The following is a 26,997-nucleotide window of genomic DNA, read 5'->3' as shown; positions in this document are numbered from 1 at the left end:
GTGAGGGAAGAACCCATATGCCAAGGAGCAACTAAGCCTGTGAGCCACAACTACTGAAGCCCACGCACCTAGGGCTCGTGCTCCGCAACAAGAGAAGCCACCACGATGAGAAGCCCATGCACCACAATGAAGAGTAGCCCCCGCCCGCCACAACTAGAGAAAGCCTGCGTGCAGCAACAAAGACCCAACGTAGCCAATAAATAAATAAATAAATAAATAAATAATATACTCTGCTTTCTTCACTTAACAATATATTCTAGAAATCACTCCTATCAGTTACTATCCTGTTTCACAGATGAAAAGACAGGCTTAAAGAAGTTGAATAACTTGCCCAAGGTCACATAGTTATTAAGGAGAAAAACTGGAGTTGAATCCAAGAAACTTTGACTCAAAAAATCCATGCTCTTTCTTCTATGTCAGAGCTTCTCAACCATGATTACTGGCATATTCTTGAAGGATCTCTAGTTTTTTTGTGAATTCTCTTAGATTGTTTTGAAAATTAATACATGTATGTCCTGGCTCATCCAGATGACTGTCTTATAACCAAGTACTGCCAGGCATTCTCATTGCTCACAGGATCTGAAAATCATGCAGCTGCCTAAAGTCAGTGCCCCTAATGTGGTCGGGCATGGAAAGCTGTAGAGAACAGAGAGAGCTGTTACCTGGCTGTGGCCTTGGCTTGTAGTTCTGGGAAGGCAGCATGGCCCTGCACCATGTGATCTATCTGAAAAACAAGAGAGAGGGGTCAATTTTATAGCTTCTCTAGTCTATGTTGAAGCCAGAAGAAGATATATTAAAATGTCTGTTTCTTTCAATTCTTTCTCTACAGAGGATCCAAGAATATTAAAATGCTAACTCAGCAAGAGTGTCTCAGCTCTTTCAGAAATCTAGCTTTGTTTAACCAACTGCTGGCCTCTTGGATTTATAAAAACAAAGAAGTTTAAAGAGAAGAACAGCAGGAAAAGAAACTCCCAAGGCTGAACTGGTAGCAGCAGGTAGTATCAGGTCCAAGAATGAGGTTTGACAGAGGCATGAGAAGGAGGTGTAACTCAGGGTAAATGAGGTAGAGGGGGGCCGGCCTGGGTGTTAAAAGCACTGGCCTCTGGATTACATCATCCCCCCTCCGGTTACCCCACGCTGTTACCCCAGGGCAATGTCAGACCTTGAATTATTCTCTGTGTCTTACTAAGAGAGAAGTTGAGTGAAAGAGTCTATGAGGAGGGAGTCCCAGTTTAAAAAACACAAAAAAGAGTTGCCCCAGAGCTGTCAAGAGAATCTCCCCTGACTTAGAAGTTATCGCATGGGAAACTGGGACAGAGCTCTCTCTCCAAGGACAGAAATGTCTGAGCTCTGCAGACAACCATCTTCTCATCTGAAATTCCACGTCTAGGATTTATTCCTTAATCCACTTGGTGGCTCTAAACAAAATAATACGCACTATGCATCAGGAAGGGATGTGTTTCCCCATGCTGTGACTCTGCTTGCTAAACCACACCCAACAATGGGCTTGAGTTCCTGAACCTAATCTGTGTATTGTCTCAACGTTTACGTGAATCCCCAAAACAACCATTCTGATCTATTTATTTTCATTCAAACTACGAACAGACCGGTTATTGTGGCCTCACGGGGATAGTTTCTCTGAGCATGCTTCCTGAGCGTCAGGTCTGTGTAAAGAGGACGAGATTTTGTTCTGGAGTCACCGAGGCTGGGTCTGGGTTCTGGCTCTGATACTAACTAGCTATGCGACCTTGTGCAAGTCACTTATCTGCTCTGAGCTTCAGCGACCTCCTCTCCCCCTTACCCCGTCCTAGTCTCCTTTTAAAACAGGATTTCTGCGACACAGAGCGTGCCTACCATAATGCCAACAACAGAATAAATGATATCACCTAAAATTTATTGACTCATTTACCATATACCAATACTAAGCTATGCATTTTACATACATTATCTCATTTATTTCTTACAACATTCCCGTGAAGAAGATACTATTAGCCACCATGGAGATGAGAAAACCAGGACTAGAAGAGATTAAGTAACTTGCCTAAGGTCATAGGGGAGTTAAGTGACAGATCTAGGTCTCAAACTGAGGTCTCTCTGTATCTAAAGTCCTTGGTCTTAACTACCATGTCACATTGTCTACTCAACTTCCAGGTATAACTTGTCAAATTCCATTTGTGTAGAAATGTGTCAAAATAATACCAAAGCAACTGGTGATTTCAACGGAAAGAAAATCATCCAGGTTTTGAATATTTACTTGCTGAAGGTTCAGTTTGGGTTTACTGCAATGAGGCATGGTTTGGACCTTAAAGAGTTTGCAGTCCAGTCGGAGCATCACAATGAAGCCACTGGCATCAATAATGGATAATTAAAGCCATTACTTGATTTGAGGCTAGTTTCTATGGGAAGTGCTTTAGGAGGTCAGAGAAGGGAGATTTAAATGAGCTTCCCGGAGGAAGCACAGAAGCTAGCATGTGTCCCACATGCATGAATGCAGTTATTTGGTATTTACCGAATGCCTAATACACCAGGTACTGGGACTAGGCTCTGGGATAGAGTGGAAAATAAGAAATACATACAAGAGCATAAAGCAAGAAGTCAATAATTTGGCAATTACTGTATAGTTGTATATATAATATTTGGCAATTATTATATAGTTGTATATATAATAATTGCCAAGAACAGGCAGTTTGGAGGAGTAAAGGGCTAGAGGCAAGGGATACCAGAAAGGAGGCTGTGATGAGTAGAGATATGAAGATGGAAAGACAAATCTGGGTATAGACAGTAAGAAGGCTGGTCTAGCCCTGAGACTGGCATATCATAGATGCTCAATAAGTATTTGTTGGATAAATGTGGGATGTACAAACCATAATGGACCACATGCCCACAGAATACCATGTACTTCTTGGGAGCACTTACCACGCTTTATATTTGTGTCTGTTTGTGTGGGGCACACATTGGTCAGAGGGTAACTGTATGTTAAATTAGAGAATAAATGAAGTGGTGAAAATACGGATGCATGAGGAGGGTATGGACAGACAGTGGTTCTTAAAAGTCAGATAAGTGACTATTGTTTTACTGAATTGTAGGCCACAGGAAATTATTTCGATTTGTGGAGCAAAATAATGACAAGTTAAGGAAAATTAACCCAGTAGGGTATGTACAATGGGGAGATGACTAGGCACAGAGGGTAGGAAACACAGACAGGGCTCAGAGGCTGACATTGGGAATACAAGGCACGAATATCCCCTGTCCTTGCTCTATTGCAGCATTTATCAAGTTCTTCAATAACGATTAGTTTATATGTCTATCTCTTACCTTACGCTCTGAGCTCTTTTAAATCAAAAACCTCATTATTTCCCATTCTTCAGTGCCTACAATGCCTGACATCTCGAAAGAATGAATGAGACACATTTTGAAGAAAATAAAACAAAACTTAGTGACTGAGTAGTTACAGAGCATAAGAAAATCAGAGTGAAAGGATGGCTTTGAACTTTTGGGTCTAATAAAAGGAAATGTGGGCATTTTAATCATGTCTTTTTATTTTTCTGTATTTGTGATGCTTTGGGATCTGGGGCCCTGTTGACCCTGGAGAGACTGCCCTTTCCAGGGCTAGCCAATTCCTAGAGATAGTAAAGGACCCCACTGGCCTGTAAGCATGCCTTTCATATGCAAACTGACTAATACAGAGCACACCTTCTCACCACCTCCTCTATTTCCCTGCTCTAATCACCCCAGAGCCAGGTACCAGACAACTAGGGACAACCTTAGTGCTTCCCATTTGGCCCTGCATGGTTTAGCCGGCCCCCTCTTCTGGAGAACTGTGAGTAACAAACTATCCTTTCAGTGGCAATCATCTCCTGATCTGCTGGCCTCATCATACTTGAATAATAATAAAATCTACATTTTAAGACAGTAGCTGAAAACACGGGCTTTGGAAACAGACTTAGGTTCAAAACTCATGGTCTATACTTATATTCTCTGCTACCTAAGTTACTTGACCTCTCAGAGCCTCTTCTCTTACAACTGTAAAATGTGGACAGTAAAATTTGCTTTGCAGGGAAGGTTGCAGTGTGATATACAGGTGGCTTTTAGATCGTAACGCCTATTATTAAAGAGAAGGAAGTACCACCAAAAGAGTAAAAATGGTTGGAAGAACAAGACCTTAAAAGGTCAGCTGCATTTTTTTTTTTTTTCCCACAGCATCTGATGACAAAGGCCCACCCTGATTAACAAAGAAGGAGCCAGTTTGTCGAATAACTGAGTACTCATTTCAAAAGCCTGGAGTGCCTGTTGCAAGGGTTGATCCTTCTACTTCTGTTCTCTAATACATTTAGCACAGTATAGAAGATCACAGCGTCCCATTAAGTGGTTATTTGTTTCCCAATAACAAGTGTGACGACGATAACTATATTTTCCAAGTGGCTGCCTTAGAAATATATAGACAGAACCATCCTGACTCTATGACTCTTTCCTTGTTTCCTCCATCTTCTGAGATGTCAGCTCTGAGAGCTGGCAGCTGTAGGAGAAGGCAGAAAAGGCTACAAACTATTTGGATAGGTAGGAAGCTTAAGCTGGGTGGAGTCAGATCTTCCTCAGGATGGCTTTCAGGTCAGGATCAAGAGGAAAAGGCCATCTTACAATACATAACTAGAATTGTGGGGCTTTTTGGCATTTCCTTATTAAGGTGACACCTGCATTTGGAACATGGGAAAAATAGAAATGCAATACAGTATAACACAGAGATCATACATGGGTAGTATGAGGTGGCATCTGGCCCACAGATGTATTTTACGTGGGATATATAATGTGTTTAAAAATGAGCCAATATTTTAAAACTGGGAGATTTCACTTTAAGTCCAGATTTTGGTTTCTCTTGAAGAACTGGTGAATGTAAAACACTGGGTCACCATACTCCCCCATGGCAAGGGTCAGCTGGAGCTGAGTGGTGACTGATCCCTTCAGACAGGCCTGCACCCTCCAGTTTGTGAGAGGCACCACCACTCAATTTATCATCATGATGGCACTAATGTTTTACCTGTAGTAGCAATCTATTTCTCTATGCCCATCTCTCTGTCAAAGGAGGGAACATGGAATTCAGCCCGAGAGTACTGAGAGCTGAAAAGAGAAACTTCTCTGTAGAAGTAAAAAATACCTCATTGCCTGGTCTGTTTATTCATTTATGCTGCCTGACTCCTTTAAGCATTTGCGTTTTTGACCCTTGATATGACGGAGAGAACGCAGACAAGGACTCCTGAGACCTGAGCTCAACTCTGGCTCAGGGCATGACCTTGGACAAGACCATTTCTAATTCTCTCTCTAAAACCCTGAATAAGTTAATACGACAAATAGGCAAGAGTTTGTAAAATTACACAGAGAACTGCACCGCCTGAGATAGCAAAGGCTTTGGCAAAGAGTTTACAGGCAAGAAAAACACATCACAAAGGCAAATTTAAAATTTGAGAATTTTAGGTTCCATGATCATTTTGCTAAGACAAAGCTATCTTATTGCTTGATGGGTTTTTCTCTATTAAAATCAGTTTTATCTATTAGTCTTTTCTTTTCTTTTTTTTTTTAATAGGAGATGGAGCATCTGCTCTTTTTTTAAGATTGTATTTATTTATTTATTTTTGGCTGTGTTGGGTCTTTGCTGCTGCATGCGGGCTTTCTCTAGTTGCAGTGGGGGGGAGGCGGCTATTCTTTGTTGCGGTGCGCGGGCTCTAGGCACATGGGCTCAGTAGTTGTGGTTCGTGGGCTCAGCAGTTGTGGTTCGTGGGCTCAGTAGTTGTGGCTTGTGGGCTCTAGAGCACAGGCTCAGTAGTTGTGGTGCACGGGCTTAGTTGCTCTGGGACATGTGGGGTCTTCCTGGACCAGGGCTCAAACCCATGTCCCCTGCATTGGCAGGCGGGTTCTTAATCGCTGCGCCACCAAGACTATCTATTAGTCTTGAGGCTGCCTTTTTCCTTCTTTACAGGTAAAACAATCATTAGGCTCAGAGCAATGTTCATCACTTGTGACAACTGCTTTTTTTCCATTTGTATTTACCTGTAATGTCACTTCTTCATCTAAGCTATTTCAACTCTTTGCTTACCTAATCTTCTTATCTCAAAGCAAAAACATTTTGCCTGATTTTTCCCAGCTTTGAAATTCTCATGAAAATCTAATGAAAGAAGCAAGCCCAATCTAGACAATTTTTTTTATACTGCTGGAAAGGACTGCGAGTTTCAATACTGAACAGTTCCTAGGAACAACAAACATTCCGGAGAGGAAAATATAAACTATGTGTTCATTTTTTTTTTTTTTTACAACTTTTCATATAAGCTTTACATAGAACAATTTCTCTTACAAGTTGATCAATTCTGATTTAATGCAGGGTTAGTTTAGTCAATTTCATTCACCATCAAAATTGGTAGCTTTGTTCATTTTTACAGTTTGTTAGTTCACTGATTCATGAAACTAATGTGATACATGTCTACTCTGTGCTAGGCATCATTCTAATAATTCAGGATACAAAGACAAATAGAAGTCGTCGCTTTCACAAAGCTCTGACTTATGAAGGGAAAATGGGTATCCCAATATTCACATATAGTCCAGCCTGATAAGGTTTTATAGATTTAATGAATGTTAATTGAACACCTACTCTGTTCTGGTCATAGTAAGCACAGGGGATTCAGTAGCAATTAAGGCAGGTGTACTTTCTGTCCACTCGGAGATGATATTCTATTGACATATAGAGTCAACAAATACATATAATAATTAAAGATAGTGATTCGTTCTTTGAAGGAAATAGATAAGTTACTGTAATATGAACACTGATTTTAGATAGAGGGTTCAGGAAAGACCTGAGGGTGAAATTTAAGATAAGACATGAAGAGAAAAAAAAAGAAACAACAATTTCCAAGTAAAGAGAATGACAAATGCAAAGATTCTATAGTAGCAAAGAGCTTCATATGCCCTAGGAATTGACAGGAGTCCAGTGAGACTAGACTGGAGTAAGTAAGTAGGAAAGTTGTACAAAATGAGGATAGAGAGGTAGAAAGTGGAGAAAATCAAGCAGGCCATGGCAAAGGCTTTAGATTTTATTCTAAGTACTATGAGAGGATACAGAAAGATTTTTTTAAATTGAAGTACAGTTGATTTACAGTATTTCATCAGTTTCAGGTTTACAGCATAGTGATTCAGTTATTTTTTTTCTGATTATATTCCATTATAGGTTATTACAAGGATTGAATATAGTTCCTGTGTTATACAGTAAATCCTTGTTGCTTATCTATTTTAGGTTATAGTAGTTTGTATCTGTTAATGCCATACTCCTAATTTGTCCCTCCCTCCATAACTTTGGTAGCCATAACTTTGTTTTCTATGTCTGTGAGTCTGTTTATATTTTGTATATGTATTAATTTGTATTATTTTTTAGATTCTACATATAAGTGATATAGTATTTGTTTTTCTCTGTCTGATTTACTTTGAGAAGTATAATATTTTCTGGGTCCATCCATGTTGCTGCAAATGGCAATATTTCGTTCTTTTTTATGGCTGAGTAATATTCCATTGTATGTGTGTGTGTATATATATATATATATATATATATATATATATATATATATATATATACACACACCACATTTTCTTAAGCCAATCACCTGTTGATGGGCACTTGGGTGGTTTCCAAGTCTTGGCTATTGTAAATAGTGCTGCTACGAACATTGGGGTGCATGTATCTTTTTAAATTAGAGTTTTCTTTTCTCTGGATATATACCCAGGAGTGGGATTGCTAGATCATATGGTAGCTCTATTTTTAGCTTTTTAAGGAACCTCCATACTATTTTCCATAACGGCTGCACCAATTTAAATACATTCTCACCAACAGTGTATGAGGGTTCCCTTTTCTCCACACCCTCTACAGCATTTATTATTTGTAGACTTTTTGATGATAGCTATCCTGACTGCAGTGAAATTGGAACACTCCCTCACACCATATACAAAAATAAACTCAAAATGGTTTAAAGACCTAAATATAAAACGTGACACCATAAAAATCCTAGAAGAGGAATAGGCATTCTTTGACATAAATCGTAGCAATACATTTTCTTAGATCAGTCTCTCAAGGCAAAAGAAATAAAAGCAAAAATAAACAAATGGGACCTAATCAAACTTAAAAGCCTTTGCACAGCAAAGGAAACCATCAACAAAATGAAAAGACAACCTACAGAATGGGAGAAAATATTTGCGAACATTGTGACCAATAAGGGATTAGTCTCCAAAATATGCAAACAGTTCATACAATTCAATATCAAAAAAACAAACAACCCAGTCCAAAAATGGGCAGAAGACCTAAATAGACATTTTTCTAAAGAAGACATACAGATTGCCAACAGAAGGGTTTTAATCAGGGAAGAAACATAATCTTATTTGATTTAAAAGAAATCATTCAGGAGTTCCACTTTTTTTTTTTTTTTGGAGACTTCTGATTAAATGTTTATTCATTTTAATTTTGCCTTTTTAAAAATTCTGAAGCCAGTATATTGTTTTTATCACATCTGAAATATTTTTCTTTTTTAAAAAAGTTTTATTTTATTATTTTTATACAGCACGTTCTTATTAGTTATTTATTTTATACATATTAGTGTATACATGTCAATCCCAATCTCCCAATGCATCCCACCACCACCACCCCTCTGCCCAGTTCCACTTCTTAAAATGGCTAAATAGTTCTTATCATATGAATTCTTTCCCAGATAACAATTATAAATGCTGATCAAAATATATCAAACAATTCTCTGAAGATACTGGGAAGTGACCAAAGCCAGGTAGAAACTGAGAAGGAACAGACACATTGAAGGAAAAAACATTTTTTTTTTTTTTTTTTTTTTGCGGTATGCAGGTCTTTCACTGTTGTGGCCTCTCCTGCTGTGGAGCACAGGCTCCGGACATGCAGGCTCAGCGGCCACGGCTCATGGGCCCAGCCGCTCTGTGGTATGTGGTATCCTCCCAGACCAGGGCACAAACCCATGTCCCCTGCACTGGCAGGCGGACTCTCAACCACTGCGCCACCAGGGAAGCCCCGGAAAAAAGAGTTTTATATGTGTTTCTTGATTTTACAGATTTTTGCCTGAGGGCAGGCCCTAATCAGTGTCACGCAGGACAGCTAACACTCAGATAGATAGAAGTATGCAGTCTTCATAGCTAAGAAATTAGAGGTCAGAGTTCAAGGCCACCATAGCAACTAGAAAATAAAAGGTAGGGAGATCTCAGAAAGGAGAGAGACATAGAAAGGGAGCTCAACACTGTGCATAAAGGTTACCTTAATCTCTGGATGATCTCTGAATTACATAATAAGTAGCCCAACTAAGGCTTAAAGAACTCAACAAAGGAGAGACAAAACTTGGAGTTTGAGTTGTCATTAAATTACCTGCTTAAGAAAATACTCTTCAGAGAAATAAGAATAATCCACTGTCTCTACAATACATCAATTACAATGTTCAAGATATGAGTCAAAATTACTAGACGTATGAAGAAACAGGAAAATGTAATTCTTACTTAAGAGAATGGCCATTTAATGGACAATAACCCTGAAATAACACAGATGTTAAAATTAGAAGACAAGAATTTTAAAGCTAGTAATTTAACAATGCTTAAGCATGTAAAGGATAACACTCTCATAACTAACAAACAGATAGGAAATGGCAATGAAATGGAAATAATTAAAAAGTAGAAATTCTCGTATTGATAAATATAATATCTGAAATGTATGGGTCCATGAGCTGGTTGGAGATTGCAGACAGAAGAGTCAGTGAACTTGAAAAAAGACCAATAGAGAGTGTCTAATTGAGAGAGAGAAGGAGAGAGACAGAGAGAGAAAGAGAGAGGAATACTGGGGGGAATAAAAAAACCCCAGAAGCTCTCAGGGGCTATGGGACAATAGCCAAAGGTCTTAAAAATGTGTAATTGGAGTCACAGTAGGAGGAGTAAGAGCAAATAGGGCAGAAAAGACATTTAAATATATACATGCTAAAGATTTCCCAAACTTGGTGAAAGACAGGAATTTACAAATTCAAGAAGTATAGCAAACCTGGGGGAGGAAGGATAAATTTCCAAAACACAATATCTGGGCACACCATAATAAAAACTAAGATTAAGGGAAAATCTTAAAAGTAGCCAGAGAAAAAAAATACACTGTACATAGGGGAAGAACAAAATAAATGATGTTTGACTTCTCATAAGAAACAATGGTGCCAGAATACAATACATTGACATCTTTAAGTGTTGAAGGAAAAAAGAAGAAAACTAAGAAGGTGGGGCTTCCCTGGTGGCACAGTGGTTGAGAGTCCGCCTGCCGATGCAGGGGGCACGGGTTCGTGCCCCGGTCCGGGAAGATCCCACATGCCGCGGAGCGGCTGGGACCGTGAGCCATGGCCGCTGAGCCTGCGCGTCCGGAGCCTGTGCTCCGCAACGGGAGAGGCCACAACAGTGAGATGCCCGCGTAGCGCAAACAAAACAAAACAAAACAAAACAAAAAAAACTAAGAAGGTGTGTTTTTGTTTGTTTGTTTGCCAGTAGACCTGCAACAACTAAAGAAATGCTAAAGGAAGTTCTTCACGCTGAAGGGAAATATCAGGTGGAAGCTTAAATTTTCATAAAGAAATAAAAAACAATGGAAATGGTAAATATGAAGGTAAACACAAAAGATTATGCTTTGTTTCTCAGAACTTGTTTGAAATATGTATGACTGTTATGGACTGAATTGTATCCTTTCAAAATTCAGATGTTGAAGCCCAACCCCCAATACAACTGCATTTGGAGATGGAGACATTATGGAGGTAATTAAGGTTAAATAAGATCATAAGGGTGGGGCCCTGATCTGATAGAATTGGTGTCCTTATAGGAAGAGTAAGGTAATTAGGAAGATGTGCAGGAATCCAGGTGGGTGTACAAAAAATACAGTGAAAGCCTGGGCAGGAGGAGAGAACAGGGAGGCATCTGTTTATGCAGAGCTGGTCTTTGTATCCATGAAGTCATTCCAATTAGCTAATGTGACATGCTGGGGACACACCTAAGTCTATATACCTAGATCCTGTCAAGGCTGATACACATAAGTTTCTCTCTCATGGCCTTACAAAGCCTGCCAACTACACGTGCTTTAATACACTTGGTAAGAAAGTCACACTAACTGATACAATAATTGCTTCTCAAGGAAGTCTACAAGAGAACTGTAAGAAAAATTCAGAAAGGCAGCCCTATAAAAGTCAGGTTCAATTCTGGAAAGATCTGGGGCTTCCAGTAGCTGACTTGGGTTTGAATCAAGGCTCTCCCCATTTACAACTGTTAAGACCTTGATCAAGTTACCTCACTGTTCTGAGCCTTAGTCACTAGTAAAACTGACCACATAGACATGCTGTGAAGATCAGATGAAATCCTGAATCTTCATGAGGGCCTCAATGTGCTGAGCATAGAACAGATTCTCCCATTCGGGGTAGTGCAATCTACTTTTATGTGCTATAATAAATTATAATTGTCAGTTCCATATGCAGCTTTCCCACTAGATGATAAGCCACTGGAGGACAGGAATCATGTGTGACCATATTCTTGCCTGGCCCAGAGTAATCCCTCAGGAAATCTCTGTAACGTGCTGGAAAGAGTGACTGAATGAAGGGATGGCATCACTACCTCTAACCTGGACAGCACTGAGTACATGGCAAGCTCTTCATATGGAAGAGCTGGCTGACCCCCCTGAGGCTAGCCCCAGGCTGAGGGGCTTTGGTGACAAGGAAGGAGGCAGATAGGCACTTGCAATGCGCCAATTCTAAAACTCCAAGAGCTAGAACCCTGCAACATTATGACCCTGTGGCCCAAATTTATAAATTTAAATTCTGGCTTCAAAAAATTCAAAGGTAACTCCCCACCAAGCCCAGTTGTCCCAGAAAGCCAATTTCACCATAGGGGCAGCTTAGGAAATTGTCTTAGGCTCTCTTACCCGATGCCTCCCCCAATAAAAATGACTTCAAGTAAGACAGAGAAGAGTGCTTGGACAGAGGGATGGCTGAGGTCCAGTTGGAAATAAGCTTCAGCATCTGGACACAGTGACTGTACCAGTTGGTGCTCTGTGGAAAAAGCCTGGGCAAAAAGTGATGGTTTTTGCAAAACTTTCTGGAGAGTGTATCAACAAGCACGAGACAATCTTTGATGGGTGTTTGGTGAACTGAAGTAAATCATCCATGGGAATGGGGTATGTGCCCTTCTAAGAGGAAATAAATAGCAGCAGCACAAGCTTGAAATGAGTGAAAAACAAGCCCAAATCTCAGACAGATGAAATTGCAAAGGCTCCAGAGCCAGAAAAGATCCTATCCTATTTTTTTCTTCATCCTGAAGTTAACCAGATGGAGATTTTTTTTTAAAGTACCAATCTATTCATATACTTGGAATGAAGGATTTTGCTTTGTGATGGAAGATCTGTATTTAATTGTAAAAATGAAGCAAAATATCTTTTTTCTAAATCTAGAGTTTAGATAAATTTTGTTTCTTTTTTCTTTTTTCCCTCTCTTCTTTCCCCTTCTTTACTTCCCTCTTCTTCTTCTATCTCTTCCCTTCTGCTTTAGGTGATATATTTACAACTGCATGTTTATAATATATTCTGGACAATGTAATAATGGAGCAGCCACTTTCAGACATAGCTTATGAGAGAATATGTACATATGAAACACGGAATAAAAGCAATGTAACTTCCTCTTATGGTGTTCTGTATGATGACAATAGGCTGTAAAACCGGTGATAAACCAGAATAAGTAAATGGAAAGGAAAGGTGAGTACCAACGGAAACAGGTAAAAAGGCCATTGACAGTGCATCAGGAATCTCTCCAGGCTGTGCTTGCTACCCTGAGTTTCAGTTCTTCATGTGTAAAATATGGATAATAACTGTACCTAACTTATAGGCGTATCAGAGAATTAAATAAAATAGGACATGAAAAGCTCTTGGAATTGAGACTGGGACATAAGTCTTCAAAATAAATATTAGGCATTGTGATTATTATGAGTATCATTCAAGGATTAACATGATTTTATACATATATACATATATATATATATATATATATAAATCTTTCCCACGGGAAAATGTACTCAATAAGGGACAATTGTTGTTGTTATTATTATTACCATCATCATTGTTATTATTTTTATATCTCTTTATTTTATAGGTGGTTTCTGTCTCTTTGCTTGGCCTCTCTGGAGTGACGATTTATTGGACAGTCTGTTTTGTTCTTGATTCAGATTTTGCCCCCATTATGCTAACTTCTCGACTTCCTTAGATTTTGCTTTTTGTAACCCATGGGTAAGTCAGTCATACCCCATTCCTATGTCTAATGAAACTCTAAACATAGAACTGCCCTAAGTGTAACTCTACATGCAACTTCATTGGTTGATGATGCAAAATCAACTAGCTAGATAAAGGCCAGAAAGTCCTATGATTCTTGTCAAAAACCATAGTGGACTATTATGAAAATTTTATTAATGGTCAGAAAAGGGTCATTTTTTAAAATTTAAATTCAAGCTTAGGAAACAGGCATAACGAATTCTTGTCCACCAAGATACGTCATAATGTTTGGGCAAAGATGGCTTATATCCATAGCAACAGAGCCAACTCTGAGTCAAATACTGGTAAAAGCATTTCTAGACTGACACAGACGGTCAATTAGTAAACTAACTCTCTGAAAACCTGTTGATGGACAGCTTCATGGACAATGCATCCTGCACAAAGAGTTAGTTTATTGGATTGTTATCCTTGTTAAAAAAGACTCTGGGTTGTGTCTGTTATGACTTCTGGTTCTCCTAAAGGTAATTATACCATGATGTGGGCTTGAAAAGGGCTATGTTTCAGTAATGGGTTTTCTATGTGTCATAGAAAGGGAGTGGATATTTAAGTGGAAAGTTGTGTAAATACATAACACTAGTTTAAAGAGGAGACTGTAAAGTTTCAATCCCACTGTACCTTAGGCATCGAGTGATGTCTTTTTCTTGACTTTTCTAGAAAAGTCTAATTGGTTATTAAGACCTATCAGACGTTATTTAATTTATACTCACTGTGCTTCCCTACTAGACGATGAGCTCCTTAAAACCAGGGACTAATGGGGGGACTAATTCAGGTATCTCTACAGCCTGGCACAAGAGTGAAGGCACAAAACATGCTCTTTGAATCCAGCTGCCCACCTATGCGTGCATCAACTTTGAGAGAGAACTTGAGGCAGCTAAGAATAAAAGAGAAACACATGAAGAAATGGAAAATTAATGGTTATTTGTATCCATATCCAGCTTGAGATCAGATCACTTTTGATTTGGCTGGACATTTAGAAAAGCTGGTAGGGGAGCAGACCATAAACAGATGATTTCAATACAACATAGTGAATGTGAGGCTGAGTAACTGAGCCTGGATCTTACTGTCCCTTGCTTTCCGCATTTAATCCTTCCAAGGTCTGCTGATCTCTTGACCTCAATTCTCAGTCATTATTGCCACTGTCCATTATTGCCAAAGTCCTCACGGCTTTTTGTCTGTGGACTAACCTATTAAAGCTGGTCTCTCTTCACCCAGCCGTGCACCCTCAGGCCTGCTTCCTGACGGCTGCTAGCCAGTTTTTATAACAGAGATCTCACAACACCCAAAACTATGCCAATCTTTCACCTACTCTCTGTGGTCTACTACCTGAAGTTCAACTCCTTAGCATGTTTTACAGGGACTTCTGTTTGGTCCCTGCCCAGCTCTCTAACTTTTATTGTAAGTCATTCTTCTAAGAACAGTTTATGCCACAACTGAAATTCTGCAATTACTCTCAAATATGCCTTGCTATTTTTCACTCCCATGTCTTTGTTCCTAGGCAAGTTCTCATACCTAGAAGAATATCCTCACCTTTCTGTGTCTGGTTGGTCCCTATTTATCATTAAGGTGCAGTACAAATGCTTTCTCCCCTGAAAAGAATTCCTTAATCTAGCTTTGTGCGAACTCTGTGCCTTGTACCTCTGGTATAGTACTCATCTCACTTTTATAGATCTTCTGTCTTCCCTATGAGATGACCCCATGAATTCAACACATTTTCTCCAAGCACCTTCTACGAACCAGGCACTGAGCTAAATACAAAGAGGAGTACGATATAACCCATGCCTTTAAAGAGTGCGTAGATTTCTGGAAAAGACAGATTATCGCAGAATGCGCTAAGAACTGGAGTTACATCTTAAGGATCAAGTAAAACTAGCAAGTGATAAAGAACTCTCCGAGTAGGGAAAGAAGCATATACAAAGGCACAGAGGAGCAGAATAACAGGAGCCATGGGGAAGCTGTGAGTAGGGCAATCTGGCCTTCGTGACAAGTACATGGGTGAGACTGGAGGGGACAGACCACAAAGGGAATGATGTGCCCAGAAAACTATCTGAGCTATGTCCCGAGGGCTACAGGGAACCACTGAAGGATTCTGGCTGGAGATTAACATAGTCCTTTTTACCAAGTAGAATATTACTCCTGTTGCCGTGAGAAAAATGGGTTGTTCTGTGAAAGAAAGATAGGTGAGAAGATGGGTTAGTCATCAATGCCTGGATCAACATTGATTCCTTTGGCAAACACGGTCTACATATGCTCCATATGTGAGACTTTGTGCTAAGAGAAAGTTAATTCTTCTGATGTAGGAGTCTGCAAACCTTCCAGATCCTGGGTATACGGGGAATGTGACAAAATGGACTAGTCAAGGGTGTAAAAACAGTAAAGACCACATGAAGAAAGTGTCAACTTACCAATTTTCCAGTAACGCTCTGGCCACCTTCATTCAGCCAGAACCCAGGGACCATGGCTGAGAAATAAGGGCCCCAGACTCCTGGTACAAAGATCGGGTTTTTGCTGATCTGGAAAGAAAGGGGCAAAGTATGTGAAAATATTGTCCCTCAAGGCTGGAAGGAGCCTTATCCTCCTCCCATGTGATGTTTCTATGACCACGGAATTCAGCTTCTTATTAAATACCTTTGACGGTGGGGAAGTTAGTCCTGACAAAGGACGGGCCTGGCTTCACCTCTGGAAACCTTTCTGATAAACTCATTCAGGCGTCAAGGTAGCAAAAGAGATCATTTTGGAAAGAAACTGATGTGACAGTTCCTGGCCAACTCCCTCTCTGTGGTAGACTGATTGTAATAATGGTCCCCATTTTCTAGCTCTCCCTGCTTCCACCCACTGTGCAATATGACTTCGCAGCACCTCTTGTTGAGAGGTGGGGTTCCCAACCCTTGAGTCTGGGTCAAGCTTGTGACTCGGTTTGGCCAACAGAATGAGGCGGAAGTGACACTGTGCACCGGTTTCCCAGGTTTAGGCCTCGACAACTGTGTGCTTCTGCTCTTCCTTCTCTCCCTCTGCCACAAGAACATGCCCCAGCGAGCCTGCTGGATGGATATGCAGCAAGCTGAGTCAGCTCAGTTCTCACACGTGATGTTTCAGATACGTGAGAGGGCCCAAACAGGATCAGCAAATCCTCGCAGTCCGCCGGCAACTGACGAGCCCGAATCACCAGCATCACCCAGCCAATCGATAGACTTGTGAACAAAAATACATGTCCTTTTGTATACCGCGAGGATTTTATGTTTGTTTCTAACCTAGCATTTTAATGGCACGAAATAACTGATATATCCCCCTCCTTCTACAAACACTGATTAGACACCTAATAGCATACCATTTCTCTCAACTGGGTGCTGAGGACACAGAGATGAATCAGAAAGAGTTCTTGTCTTAAGAAGCTCCTCATCTCAGGGTAGTTGGATAAGTAAATAGTCAAATAGAAAACAGTGTGGTCCATGGGATGGTAAAGACAAAACATAGGATACTGTGGAGGGGCACAGTGGGTGAGGAATGAAATGGTCCAGAGATGGCTTCTGAGAGAATGGGACATAAGCTTAGACTAGTAAGATTTAGCCAGATGAATTAGAACAGGCACTCCATGTCAAGGGAATAGCTTGAACAAAGACATGCAGGTGAGAGAGATGCTTTCATTATTCAAGATACGGCAACGTCTTTTTTTGGTAGCAGACCATGGAAGCCCATTAGGTGTTAGGAAAGGACATCAAGAGATGGACTGGGACAGGCAGGGATGGACCACGTGTTCACTCATCTGGAATGGCACGAGCTTCTCATCCACCCAGCAGGGATGAATGCTGAAGTGATATTATGGTTGTGGAAGGGTATATTAAAAGGTAGGGAGGAAAAAGGAGTTAGGCACACTGGGTCTACTCCTGCATGTCTTGAGGCTGGGCAGAGAATCTACTCATTCATTTATTCTACAAATATTTATTCAGCCCTTACTACGCCTGACCCTGGGGATATAGAAGTGAACTGAATCTAACCATAATTTCTGCCCTCATAAAGTTTATAGTGCAGCACTTCTTTAAATGTCTGAGCTCTAACTATTCTGGTTCTCTTTTCACTAAATGAGTGATTCCTCAAATCAGCAAGAATTCCACCCTCCAAAGAGGAAGGGGGTGAGGGAAGGCAGGAGACTATACAATATTATCAACTTTAAACTTTGCCAAATAAAGGTAATTTATAAAAGGGTAAATTTAACACCTAAAGGAAAAAGAATAATCTCAGGGGGAAAAAAAGGTTTGTTTGTTTGTTTGTTTTCCTGCAAGAAAAGACAGTTTAGCTTTCATTGACATATTCACTCATTTCCTTATGGGTTCAACAGATGTTTCCTGAGCTCCTACTGTGATCCAGGCACTGAAAGCAAATGTAAACAAAAGAGCATAGTCTCCACCTTCACGGAGCTGTTCTCTTCAGAGTGAGGCAGACTAGGGAGACCAATGATTCAGGTTTGGCCAGGATTCTCCTAGTTTTAACACCAGAAATCCTATGTCCTGGAAAACTCTCAGTACTAGGCAAAAGGGACAACTGGTCACCCTAAGATGGATATCACACAAATGTATACATACAAACTGTGATAAATAAATGAAAGACTATCAAAAGGTATTATAAGAGCTCATAAGTGAGGGACCTAATATAATCTAGGGGTCAGATAAGGCTGTTCTGAAGAAGTGATATTTGAATTAAGATGGAAACATACATAGAAATTATTCAGGTGTGAGTATATGTATATCTGTCTGTATTTGTATATATATGTGTGTGTGTGTTTGTGTTGATATATGATACAGAGAGCGTTCCAGACAGAAGAAGCACACACTAAATGGTCTTCATTTTTGTCTCTCTGTCTTTGCCAGTGGAAATTTTATCACATGCCAACTCTAGAAACTACTGCCCTATACTGCATGCCCCAGCTGCTTTGGGGCAAATAAGACAGCCCATGCCAAGCACTTGGGATCCAGGGTTTGGACAGGTGGATGGATACCCACCAAAGTCAAGCCATCTCTTTTCATGCCCTGCACCCCTTCTCTTACAGAACTCTTCTAGCACCATCAGACAGATTAGTTTCAGAGAGGTTGCACATTGTCCACAGTCACACAGGTAGTAAACGGCTGAGGTGGGACTTGAACTCAGGTAGATACTGGCCTCAAATCCCAGGATATGCTTTTTAAAAAACAAACAAACAAGCAAAACTTGTATACATAAATTGCTTAGGAGAGCTTTGCATCACCTCCCCCTACCCAAACCCCAAACCCCACGATTTAAAGATGTTCCTGCATCAGCTTTTGCAGAACTCCATTGGCAGACTGGGGCTCTGCTGCTCAGAAATGGCAGGTGAAGGCTCTGCCTGGCTCTGTCCAGAAATTTCTGAGTTGACTCCTGCTTGTGCTCACTCATTTGGAGTGGTACACGCTTCTCGTCAGATATCATGACTCTGATGGACAGGGACACAGAAATATGTTCCCCAGAGCACCTCCAATCACTCCCAAGCTCTGGGAGAAAACAAGTAATAGTTTGTTTTGACAGAGAGAGAGAGTGAGCACATTCATGTATTTATGTGTGCTTTAATCCTTTGCAATAAACGTAAATACTTAAAAATATTTTTTTGTGAAAGCTCTTTCCATGCTGATGGCTATCCTGGCCTGAAGGCTGCTCTGTGATCCAAAAGGAAGGAGCACAGTTGACTCCACTAATGACAGGTGTCCTTACAGGACACTGACTTTCCAGCAATAATGTGCTGTTGGCAACAACAGCAGCTACGATTGACTGGGTACTTACTAAAGGCCATATTCCAAGCACATGGCAGGAGTTAGATCACTTAATCTTCACAACGACCCTAAAGGGAAGAGTCTACCATTATTCCTATTGTACAGATGTGTAAATTGAAGCAGAGACTTAAATAGCATGCCCTAGGTTATAAAAATACAAAGCAGCCAGGCTCTATAGGTTCTGTATTTGTCTCTGCCAAAGTATGCCCTTGATTTTAGGCTACCATTGATTCTTTGAGTCCTTCATTTACTTTTCAAGGGCAGAAAGCAAGGGTTATTAGAGCCAACATAGACTCACTCAGATTGAACCAACCTCCTAGCCTTGATGACAAGTAGGTTAGGGAATCTTCACGAGCAAAAGGCTTTTGATCAGTTTTCCCCCATACACTTGTGAAGAGCAGAGGAGAAAACAAGGGTTGAGTCAAAGATCTATTTGATTCTATCCTGACTACCATGTTCCAGCCAGGTGACCTTATAAAAGGTAATCTTTCTGAGCCTCAGTTTCCTCAGTTCCAAAATGGGAAGAATGACATAAATGTGGGAGGACTTTTGTGAAAATGAAATAAGCTGTCACATATAAACAGCTTATTATATGTTAAATACCAAGTAAATATTAGTTCTCCTTGAAATGAGGCTTGCATGATGGGATAGTCAGGTGACTGGGATGAATGGCCACAGCCAAAAGTAACTGCAACCATTAAGGAGGTCTCTAGAGTCATTCTTCATTTTATTTAGCCAATGGTCTTAATAATGAAGTAGAAGATGACAATACAGAAGCAAAGTTTATATTTTCAGATGGTATAAACTTGGAAGGACTACTTATTGTGAGCCATGCCCAAAACAAGATTCAAACTTACTTTAAGAACTAGAACATTAAGCAAAATACAGCAAGAAAGTAGTTAACATTTATTTGATCATACAGTTAAAATTCTGCACATAAAAGGTACTGGTAATATTCTCTTCCATAATATCCTTTTTCATGGGTCGTGGTACATGAGTATTCAATTTAGTATTGTTTAAAGTGTATGTAGACCTTTGACACATTCTTTAATTATGTGTGATATGAATAAAGTTATAAAAACCTGCAATAAAACAAAACATTTGGGACTTCCCTGGTGGTCCAGTGATAAAGAATCTGCCTTCCATGCAGGGGATGCAGGCTCGATCTCTGGTTGGGGAACTAAGATCCCACATGCCACGGGGCAACTAAGCCTGTGCACCACAGCTACTGAGCTTGCGTACCTCAACTAGAGAGCCCACGTGCCCTGGAGCCCACGCGCCACAACTAGAGAAGAGAAAACCCGCATGCCACAACTAGAGAGAAGTCCACAGGCTGCAAGGAAGAGCCCACGCGTCACAACGAAAGACCCCGCGTGCCGCAATGAAAGATCCTGCATGCCACAAGGAAGCTCCTGCATGTGGCAACTAAGACACGATGCAGCCAAAAATAAATAAATAAATAATTAGAAAACCAAAATAAAAACAAAACATTTGGTTGCACACTATATGCTAGGCACTGAGATCAGCAACAAGGTTATAAAAATAATAAGGCAAAATAACAACAACAATAATAATAGAAGAAGAGAGACGAGGAAGGAGGGAGGAGGAGGGAGGGGGAAGAGGAAGGAGGAGCTGGAGGAGAAGAATTAACAATAAGGCACGGCCCCTCCTCCTCAAGGAGCTCCTAGTCAGGCTGGGCAGACAGAAGTGGAAATAGAAAAATTACAACGAAACATGCCAAGCGCTACAGTGAGGTGGGTGACAAGTGTGGTAGAAGCCCAGACTGCCTGGGAAAGGAGTGAGCACTTCACAGAGGTGACCACATGGGAGCCAGGCCTTGAAGGACGAATAAGTGCTTCTTTAGGTAGAGAGGGAGGGCATCCCAGGCAGCAACGATCAGAGTCATGAGGCTGTGCAAGCATCTTGATTCTCATGAGGGCTTAAAGTTCTGCATTTTACTTTATATAAAAGTTCACACGGTTTGAAGGATGGGTATATTTTTGCATCAACATATCCTACTGCTTGTCAAAGATTCAATTTTTAAAATACGGTGGCTGAAAAAAAGTCTCAGTGAAACCACCCTCAAAGCCAGGCAGTAAGAAGAAGAAATTATAATATAGAAAGAAGAAGAAGGAGAAATCGAAATCAAATAGTAATTGCTAACAGTTACTGTGGGCTTATTATGTGCCAGACTCTTCTAGGCTCTTTATAGACATTATCACATTTAATACGCATGACGACCCAATGAGACCCAGTGAGGACCCAATGAGGTCCTATTATTATACATACTCCACAAATGAGGACATCTCAGCTGAAGGAGGTCAAATAGCTAGTAAATATGGGAGGAGTAATTACAAGATACAAGCAGGATCCAAGTTATTATCTACCAGCTTATTTTTCTCTCTAAATCTGACTCTCCTTATCTATAAAATAAATGGATTGGACTAGAGATGTTTAAGATCTCACTTGTCTTTGAGACTAAGATTCCGGGAAGTTGAGTCATTCTCCCCTAGCTGGCCAATCAGAACTCTACAGCAAGCTATTTCAACACAGACTCTGCCCTCACATGCCCTGGGGCTCATGGGGTTGCATGGGGTTACCTCTTGGGGCTTCTGTAAGTATCCACTTTGTTCTACTGCCTCTCTGACCTGTGGCCAAGATTACTGAGGGGTTTTCTTGAGTGCCAACTTCACGGGTTATATTCAATGGCTACTATCTATAACATCTTACAGTAGCTGAGTAAATATTCAGCACATACTTATTGGATACAGACTGAGTTCAGACTACTATTTTAAATATAAAAAGACGGAAAGATGGGTGTCCAGAGCCACATAAATGACATAATCCCTGTCCTCTCGAAGTTTACAATCCAGTAGGTATTGGAGGGCAGGATGGGCTGGGTAGTAACTCAGGTACCAAGGGACTTCTGAGCGTACATTTGCATTCAGACTTAGAATAACCCTAAGAGTACATGGAGTCGAGCACGCACAGCCCGTTTTACAGGTGAAGACCCAGGGACGGGGACAGTAAGCAAACCACCCAGGATCACAAGGATCAGAAATGCTGGAGTTGGCATTAGAAGTCTCTATGTGCTCCTGCCTCTTTTCATGTCTGTGCCCAAGCTGGATCCATGAGTGGATGCCACTGGCTGACTTTGATCTAAGGCTATGCTACTGTCAGCTGAATTTCCCTGCGGTGATAAAACCCAGGCGCCTGCTCACACCTCTTTCTGGGAGTGTCGACTGGGCTAAGGGCAGGGAGCTGCTTCAGAGACGTCCGCTCTGCCTTCCCCCACTCCATCATCCCAAGCTTGGCCTAAGCCTCTGGCAGGGGCAGGAGGCAGGCTCCAGGCGCCAGTGGTCCTGGGAGGGAACAGGAGGTTTTGTTTTGAGTGTCTCCAGCCAGGTTGGGAATGTTCGAGGGTAGCCACAGGCATGTGTGGGGCCGGTGGGTATTTCCGTGGTGGCTCATCTCTCCCTCCAAATGGACTGTGCTATCGTCTTACTAGAAAAAAAACCATTTATACACATTCCAGACAACTCCCAGCTCATTACACAGTACAAAGAAGAGCACAGAGAATTCTGTTTATGAATGGGGGCTCTTAGCATTCACCTCTATCTTTGTACTTCTCAGATTGAATTGAAGTGAGCTGTTTGCCTCTCCTACGAAACGGTGAGGAACCACCTCTTATCTTAAAGGCAGTAAATAAACATGGTTTAGTACAATAATATGAGCATAGACCTTGGAGTCAGGAAAACCTGGTTTTCCATTCTGGTTTGGTCGCATCCTAGCCATGAACCTTTGAATCTCTTTGAGTCTCAGCTTCCTTATCTATAAATGGAGATAAAATCTCACCTACTAGAGTTTGGTGCCAGTCTGAAACGGTATAAAGTATACAATGATCCTAGGACATAACATGCTCTCAAGAAACGTGAAACACAGATGGTTTAATTCTATTCCTTTTTGGGAAAGTGGAAAGATGTGAGTCCAAAGACCCGACCGAGGTCAGGTCCAGACCCTACCCCATATCAGCTCTGTCTCTCTGGTGGGCTCTTCTTTCTCTTCCCTCCTGGATTTTTCTTACTTACCACAACTCTCCGGGTCAGCTCACACACTCCCATGTGTATTATGACAATTTTTATGCTGTTGAGTTTCAAATTTTTATCCCAAACTCCGAACTTGCTCCTGAGTTCCATACAAGACATTTGACCTGAACGTCTAATCGACATGTCCAAAACAGACCTTGAAATCCTTCCTCCTGGGGCTCCTCTTGTTCGGGGGGTCCCTGTCTCAGTGAATGGTACCCTATTTACCCATCCAGCAGGATATCATTCTTCCCTTCTTGATCTCACTCATCTGCTCTACTGTAGGTCACATGGACTATCAACTCTATTTTTCAAACACAAGCCTTTGCATTTCTCCCCACTGTCATTACATTAGTCAGTCCCATACCTTTTCTTGCTTGGGTTATTGCAACAGCAGTTAAACTGGCATCCCTGCCCCAAATATTGTCCTTCTCCCTGCACCTCCACAAGCCCCACTCACAGACTCTAACTTCCATACCTGCACCCCAATGATCCTTCTAATACACAAACCTAATTATATCACTTCCCTTACTTACATCCTTTAGATGCTCCCCACGGCATATGAGACCTTTCTGACCTGGCTTTGATCTGTTTGGCCTAATCATACATGTGACCATTTCCCCCGCCCTTTGCCCCATCATTTGTTACTGCAGCAAGCCCACCAAGGCCCAGAAATTCCCCAAGAGAGAAATTGCCCTAGAAATTCCCCCAATTCCCCTTTTCTTTCTCATCTCTGAGTCTTCATCAATTCTCCTCTCTCTGCCTGAAAGGCAGCCCCTCTCGCTTTCCCCTGACTAACTCTTACACGTCCTTTTGTAAGACTCTGCTCCATATTGCCTGCCCTGGGAAGCCTTCTCTGAACTCTGACTTCTCTGCCATTGCTGGGTTGAGTGTGCCTCCCTGCATCTTCCCTTAGCTTCCATATTGCAGGCTGTCCTAATACATGTTACATGTGTGAATGTATATACCTAGATCTATAAATACATACATAATAGGTATTTGATATGCAATATGTACATAGTATGCTCTGAAAATGAAATCATCACACAAATGTAGAGCATGGCTAAAATTATTATGAACGTAACAATCTCACTGGCATTCAGAACAATAGAATATAACATATGTCCAATCACCTATAAGTGACCCATGGTTAATAAAGCTCAGGCCTGCCAAATTTTCCTCTCCTCTATTTGGAGGTTTTGGAAAGGTCCAGAGTCCTCCAGTAAAGACTTTGCCTTTCCTAGAAACCAATTCCTTTATTTCGGTTTGAGCAAAACAAGAACACATGAAACCTGTTCACAGATATCCCCTGGGGCTTAGCAGCCTAAGCGGGCAGAGAGGGCACTGAGCAGGTGTATCACCCAACCAAATGGTTCCCAAATTTGGGATGGAGGGAGGCTGCCAGATACTGCCTGCAATGTCCTGAAATATTTGCAAAGGATTTTGGACTCCTTAAGCCTCACTCTTCATCATGCTGAAACCCACATGTGATCACAACAGAAATGTCATTCATATGTTTCTCATCCACTTATACTTAACGCAACTGAAGTTGATGGCAAGAGAGACTAAACAACCAAGGAAACTTTGGGGTCTTCCTAAAGTTCCCCCCTTTAGCTACACTTGGCCTTCCCTATACAAATGCCTGACTGGCTCCAGGGAGCTTGGACTGCCTTCAGCTTTGGAAGCTCTGAGAGCTGTATGACCCCAAAGATGCAAAATCATATCTTGCATCTTTTTCACAGCCCAAACAATCTGTGGTGGGTAAACAAGGACTGGTTTCTTCTGTAATGGGGGAGGGGGCCGTGGGGTGTCGGGGAGGGAGCTAAAGAGGAGGAGGGGTGCTCTGCACAGTATTTATTCATCAGACGGATTCTTAGCTCTGTTGCTCTGATGTCACATAGCAAATTGGACCCTCAGAATCAGAACCATATTTCCTATTTCTGTCACACCCTCCACGAGTGAGCACAGTACTATTGAGCGGTTCTCAAACATGGCTCAACCGAGGCTCTTTTGATTCTAAATGAGCTGTCAGGAAAAGCAGCTCCCTCTACAGAATTTAGGGCTCCTTTAAAAAGATGCCTGGGAGTCGTTTCTCAGCCGAGGCTGATCGGCAGGTACAGAGGAGGATGACACAGCCTTTTCCCTCGTAACAGGCCCTTGGCACCTATGACACAGCACTCTGTCAGACATGCTCTGATTTTAACTGCTAAGCTGTGGACACTTCTCTCCCAGCCCTGCTTCTGATCAGTTTCTGCATTTCCCTTATTAAGACTGTTTGCTTTAATACCCGTGTCTGGCCTCAGATATCATCTCATAAATCTCACCAGGGACTTTGATTTTCTGGTTTAACTCTCAACATTCTGTCTTAACCTTCTGTGTGACCTTGGCCCTTGGGGTGTTCATCTGAAAAATGGGGCACATAGGACCTCTTTTTACAGATCTGTAAAGATTAAATGTGCCACAGTCTATTATAGGCATTGGTGCAGTGCCTGGTACATTCAGTGACCCAGGGAAATGAAGCCCGTATTAATATCATCACCTCCATACTGGCCAAAGTGTGCTTCTTATTTATGGATTGGCATACATGTGGCTGTTTAATTTTAAAAAGTACGATCTGACACCCTCTTGACTAGAATTTTAAAGTAGGGTACAGAGGCTGTACTGGCTCTAGAGAACAGAGAGCAAGAATCAAACTATCACTCAGATGGGTTCAGTTCTATTGACAAGATCTATCACTGGGATTAAATACAATTGAGGCTTTACCCTGTTAATAGCATACTATATAAAGGCAAAGAGAGCCTTGGCTGATTTATACTGGGGCCTCTTTTGATAAAAGACTTCCTGTGCACATGCATCAGTCGTTGCCTTTTGGAAGTACTCCCTAAAGACCCCACTCCTGCTAATTAGGGAATGCTCAGGGGAATTTGGGCCAAGTCCATACGAGTCTAGACCTGAAGAATCCTTTTCGTTTTTTTTAAATTAATTAATTAATTTGGTTGTGCTGGGCCTTAGTTGCGGCAGGTGGGCTCCTTAGCTGTGGCATGTGAACTCTTAGTTGCAGCATGCACATGGGATCTAGTTCCCCGACCAGGGATCGAACCCTGGCCCCCTGCATTGGGAGTGCAGAGTCTTAACCACTGTGCCACCAGGGAAGTCCCTAGACCTGAAGAATCCTCATCTGCAGAACCCTCTCTCCATTTTTGGCCTCACAGAAGATGAGAAGGCCAGTCTGGATGGGCAAAGAGAACTAAAAACTATCCATAGTTACATGGATAGCTCCCTCAACGAATGACTGCAGAAGTATTATAAACTGAGAAGTATTTATGCAGTACGTAGGTAAAGGGGTTTACTCCATACATTTTCTCTGTAACAAAGGAGACTGATGAGAACATTAAACTACAGTGATGGTTGGATGGAGAAGGCCTGGAGAAGGGAGATAGGAAGAGAAGTTGTGAAACCCAACCTACTCTGGCTACCTACTGTGTTACCAGGGACAGCACACAGGTGGCACATGCAACAGCATGTCCACGGCAGATAAGTGATCGTGGCCCTCCGTCCTGCCATTTCTGGATGAGGCATCCAGGGTGCTGGAGAGCCACTGCCGTCAAGTCAAATGAAGTGACATGCCCTGAAACCTCTCTGTCATCCCATGGGGGGCACTTTCACATACATTCCCCCACCTAAGATGCTGGGCAAGCCTGTGCCACACTTGATTTTGATGAGAAAGGGAGCTGAACTTCAGAGATATTAACTCAAGTTCCCAGCTTCCAAA

At 41.4% G+C, this 26,997-nt stretch overlaps 1 protein-coding gene across 7 annotated transcripts in view; it reads right to left on the bottom strand.

Annotated features, from left to right (window-relative positions):
* The window catches only part of FGGY (FGGY carbohydrate kinase domain containing), a 420,429-nt gene that overhangs the window by 125,676 nt on the left and 267,756 nt on the right, over positions 1 to 26,997 (bottom strand). For all 7 annotated transcript variants that reach the window (XR_013828299.1, XM_079921233.1, XM_079921234.1 and 4 more), the window contains 2 exons: positions 15,769 to 15,876; positions 663 to 724 (listed from right to left, as the gene is read on the bottom strand). Coding sequence is in view for 6 of the 7 variants with exons in the window: in XM_079921233.1 (XP_079777359.1) it covers positions 663 to 724; positions 15,769 to 15,876 (170 nt within the window). In the remaining variant the exon portion in view is untranslated. The remainder of the gene's footprint in view (positions 1 to 662; positions 725 to 15,768; positions 15,877 to 26,997) is intronic.

This window comes from Stenella coeruleoalba, assembly GCF_951394435.1.
Source record: "Stenella coeruleoalba genome assembly, chromosome: 1".
NCBI classification, from domain to species: domain Eukaryota; kingdom Metazoa; phylum Chordata; class Mammalia; order Artiodactyla; family Delphinidae; genus Stenella; species Stenella coeruleoalba.
The sequence above is the reverse complement of the archived record's forward strand: the minus strand, read 5'-3'. Positions and strand labels throughout refer to the sequence as shown.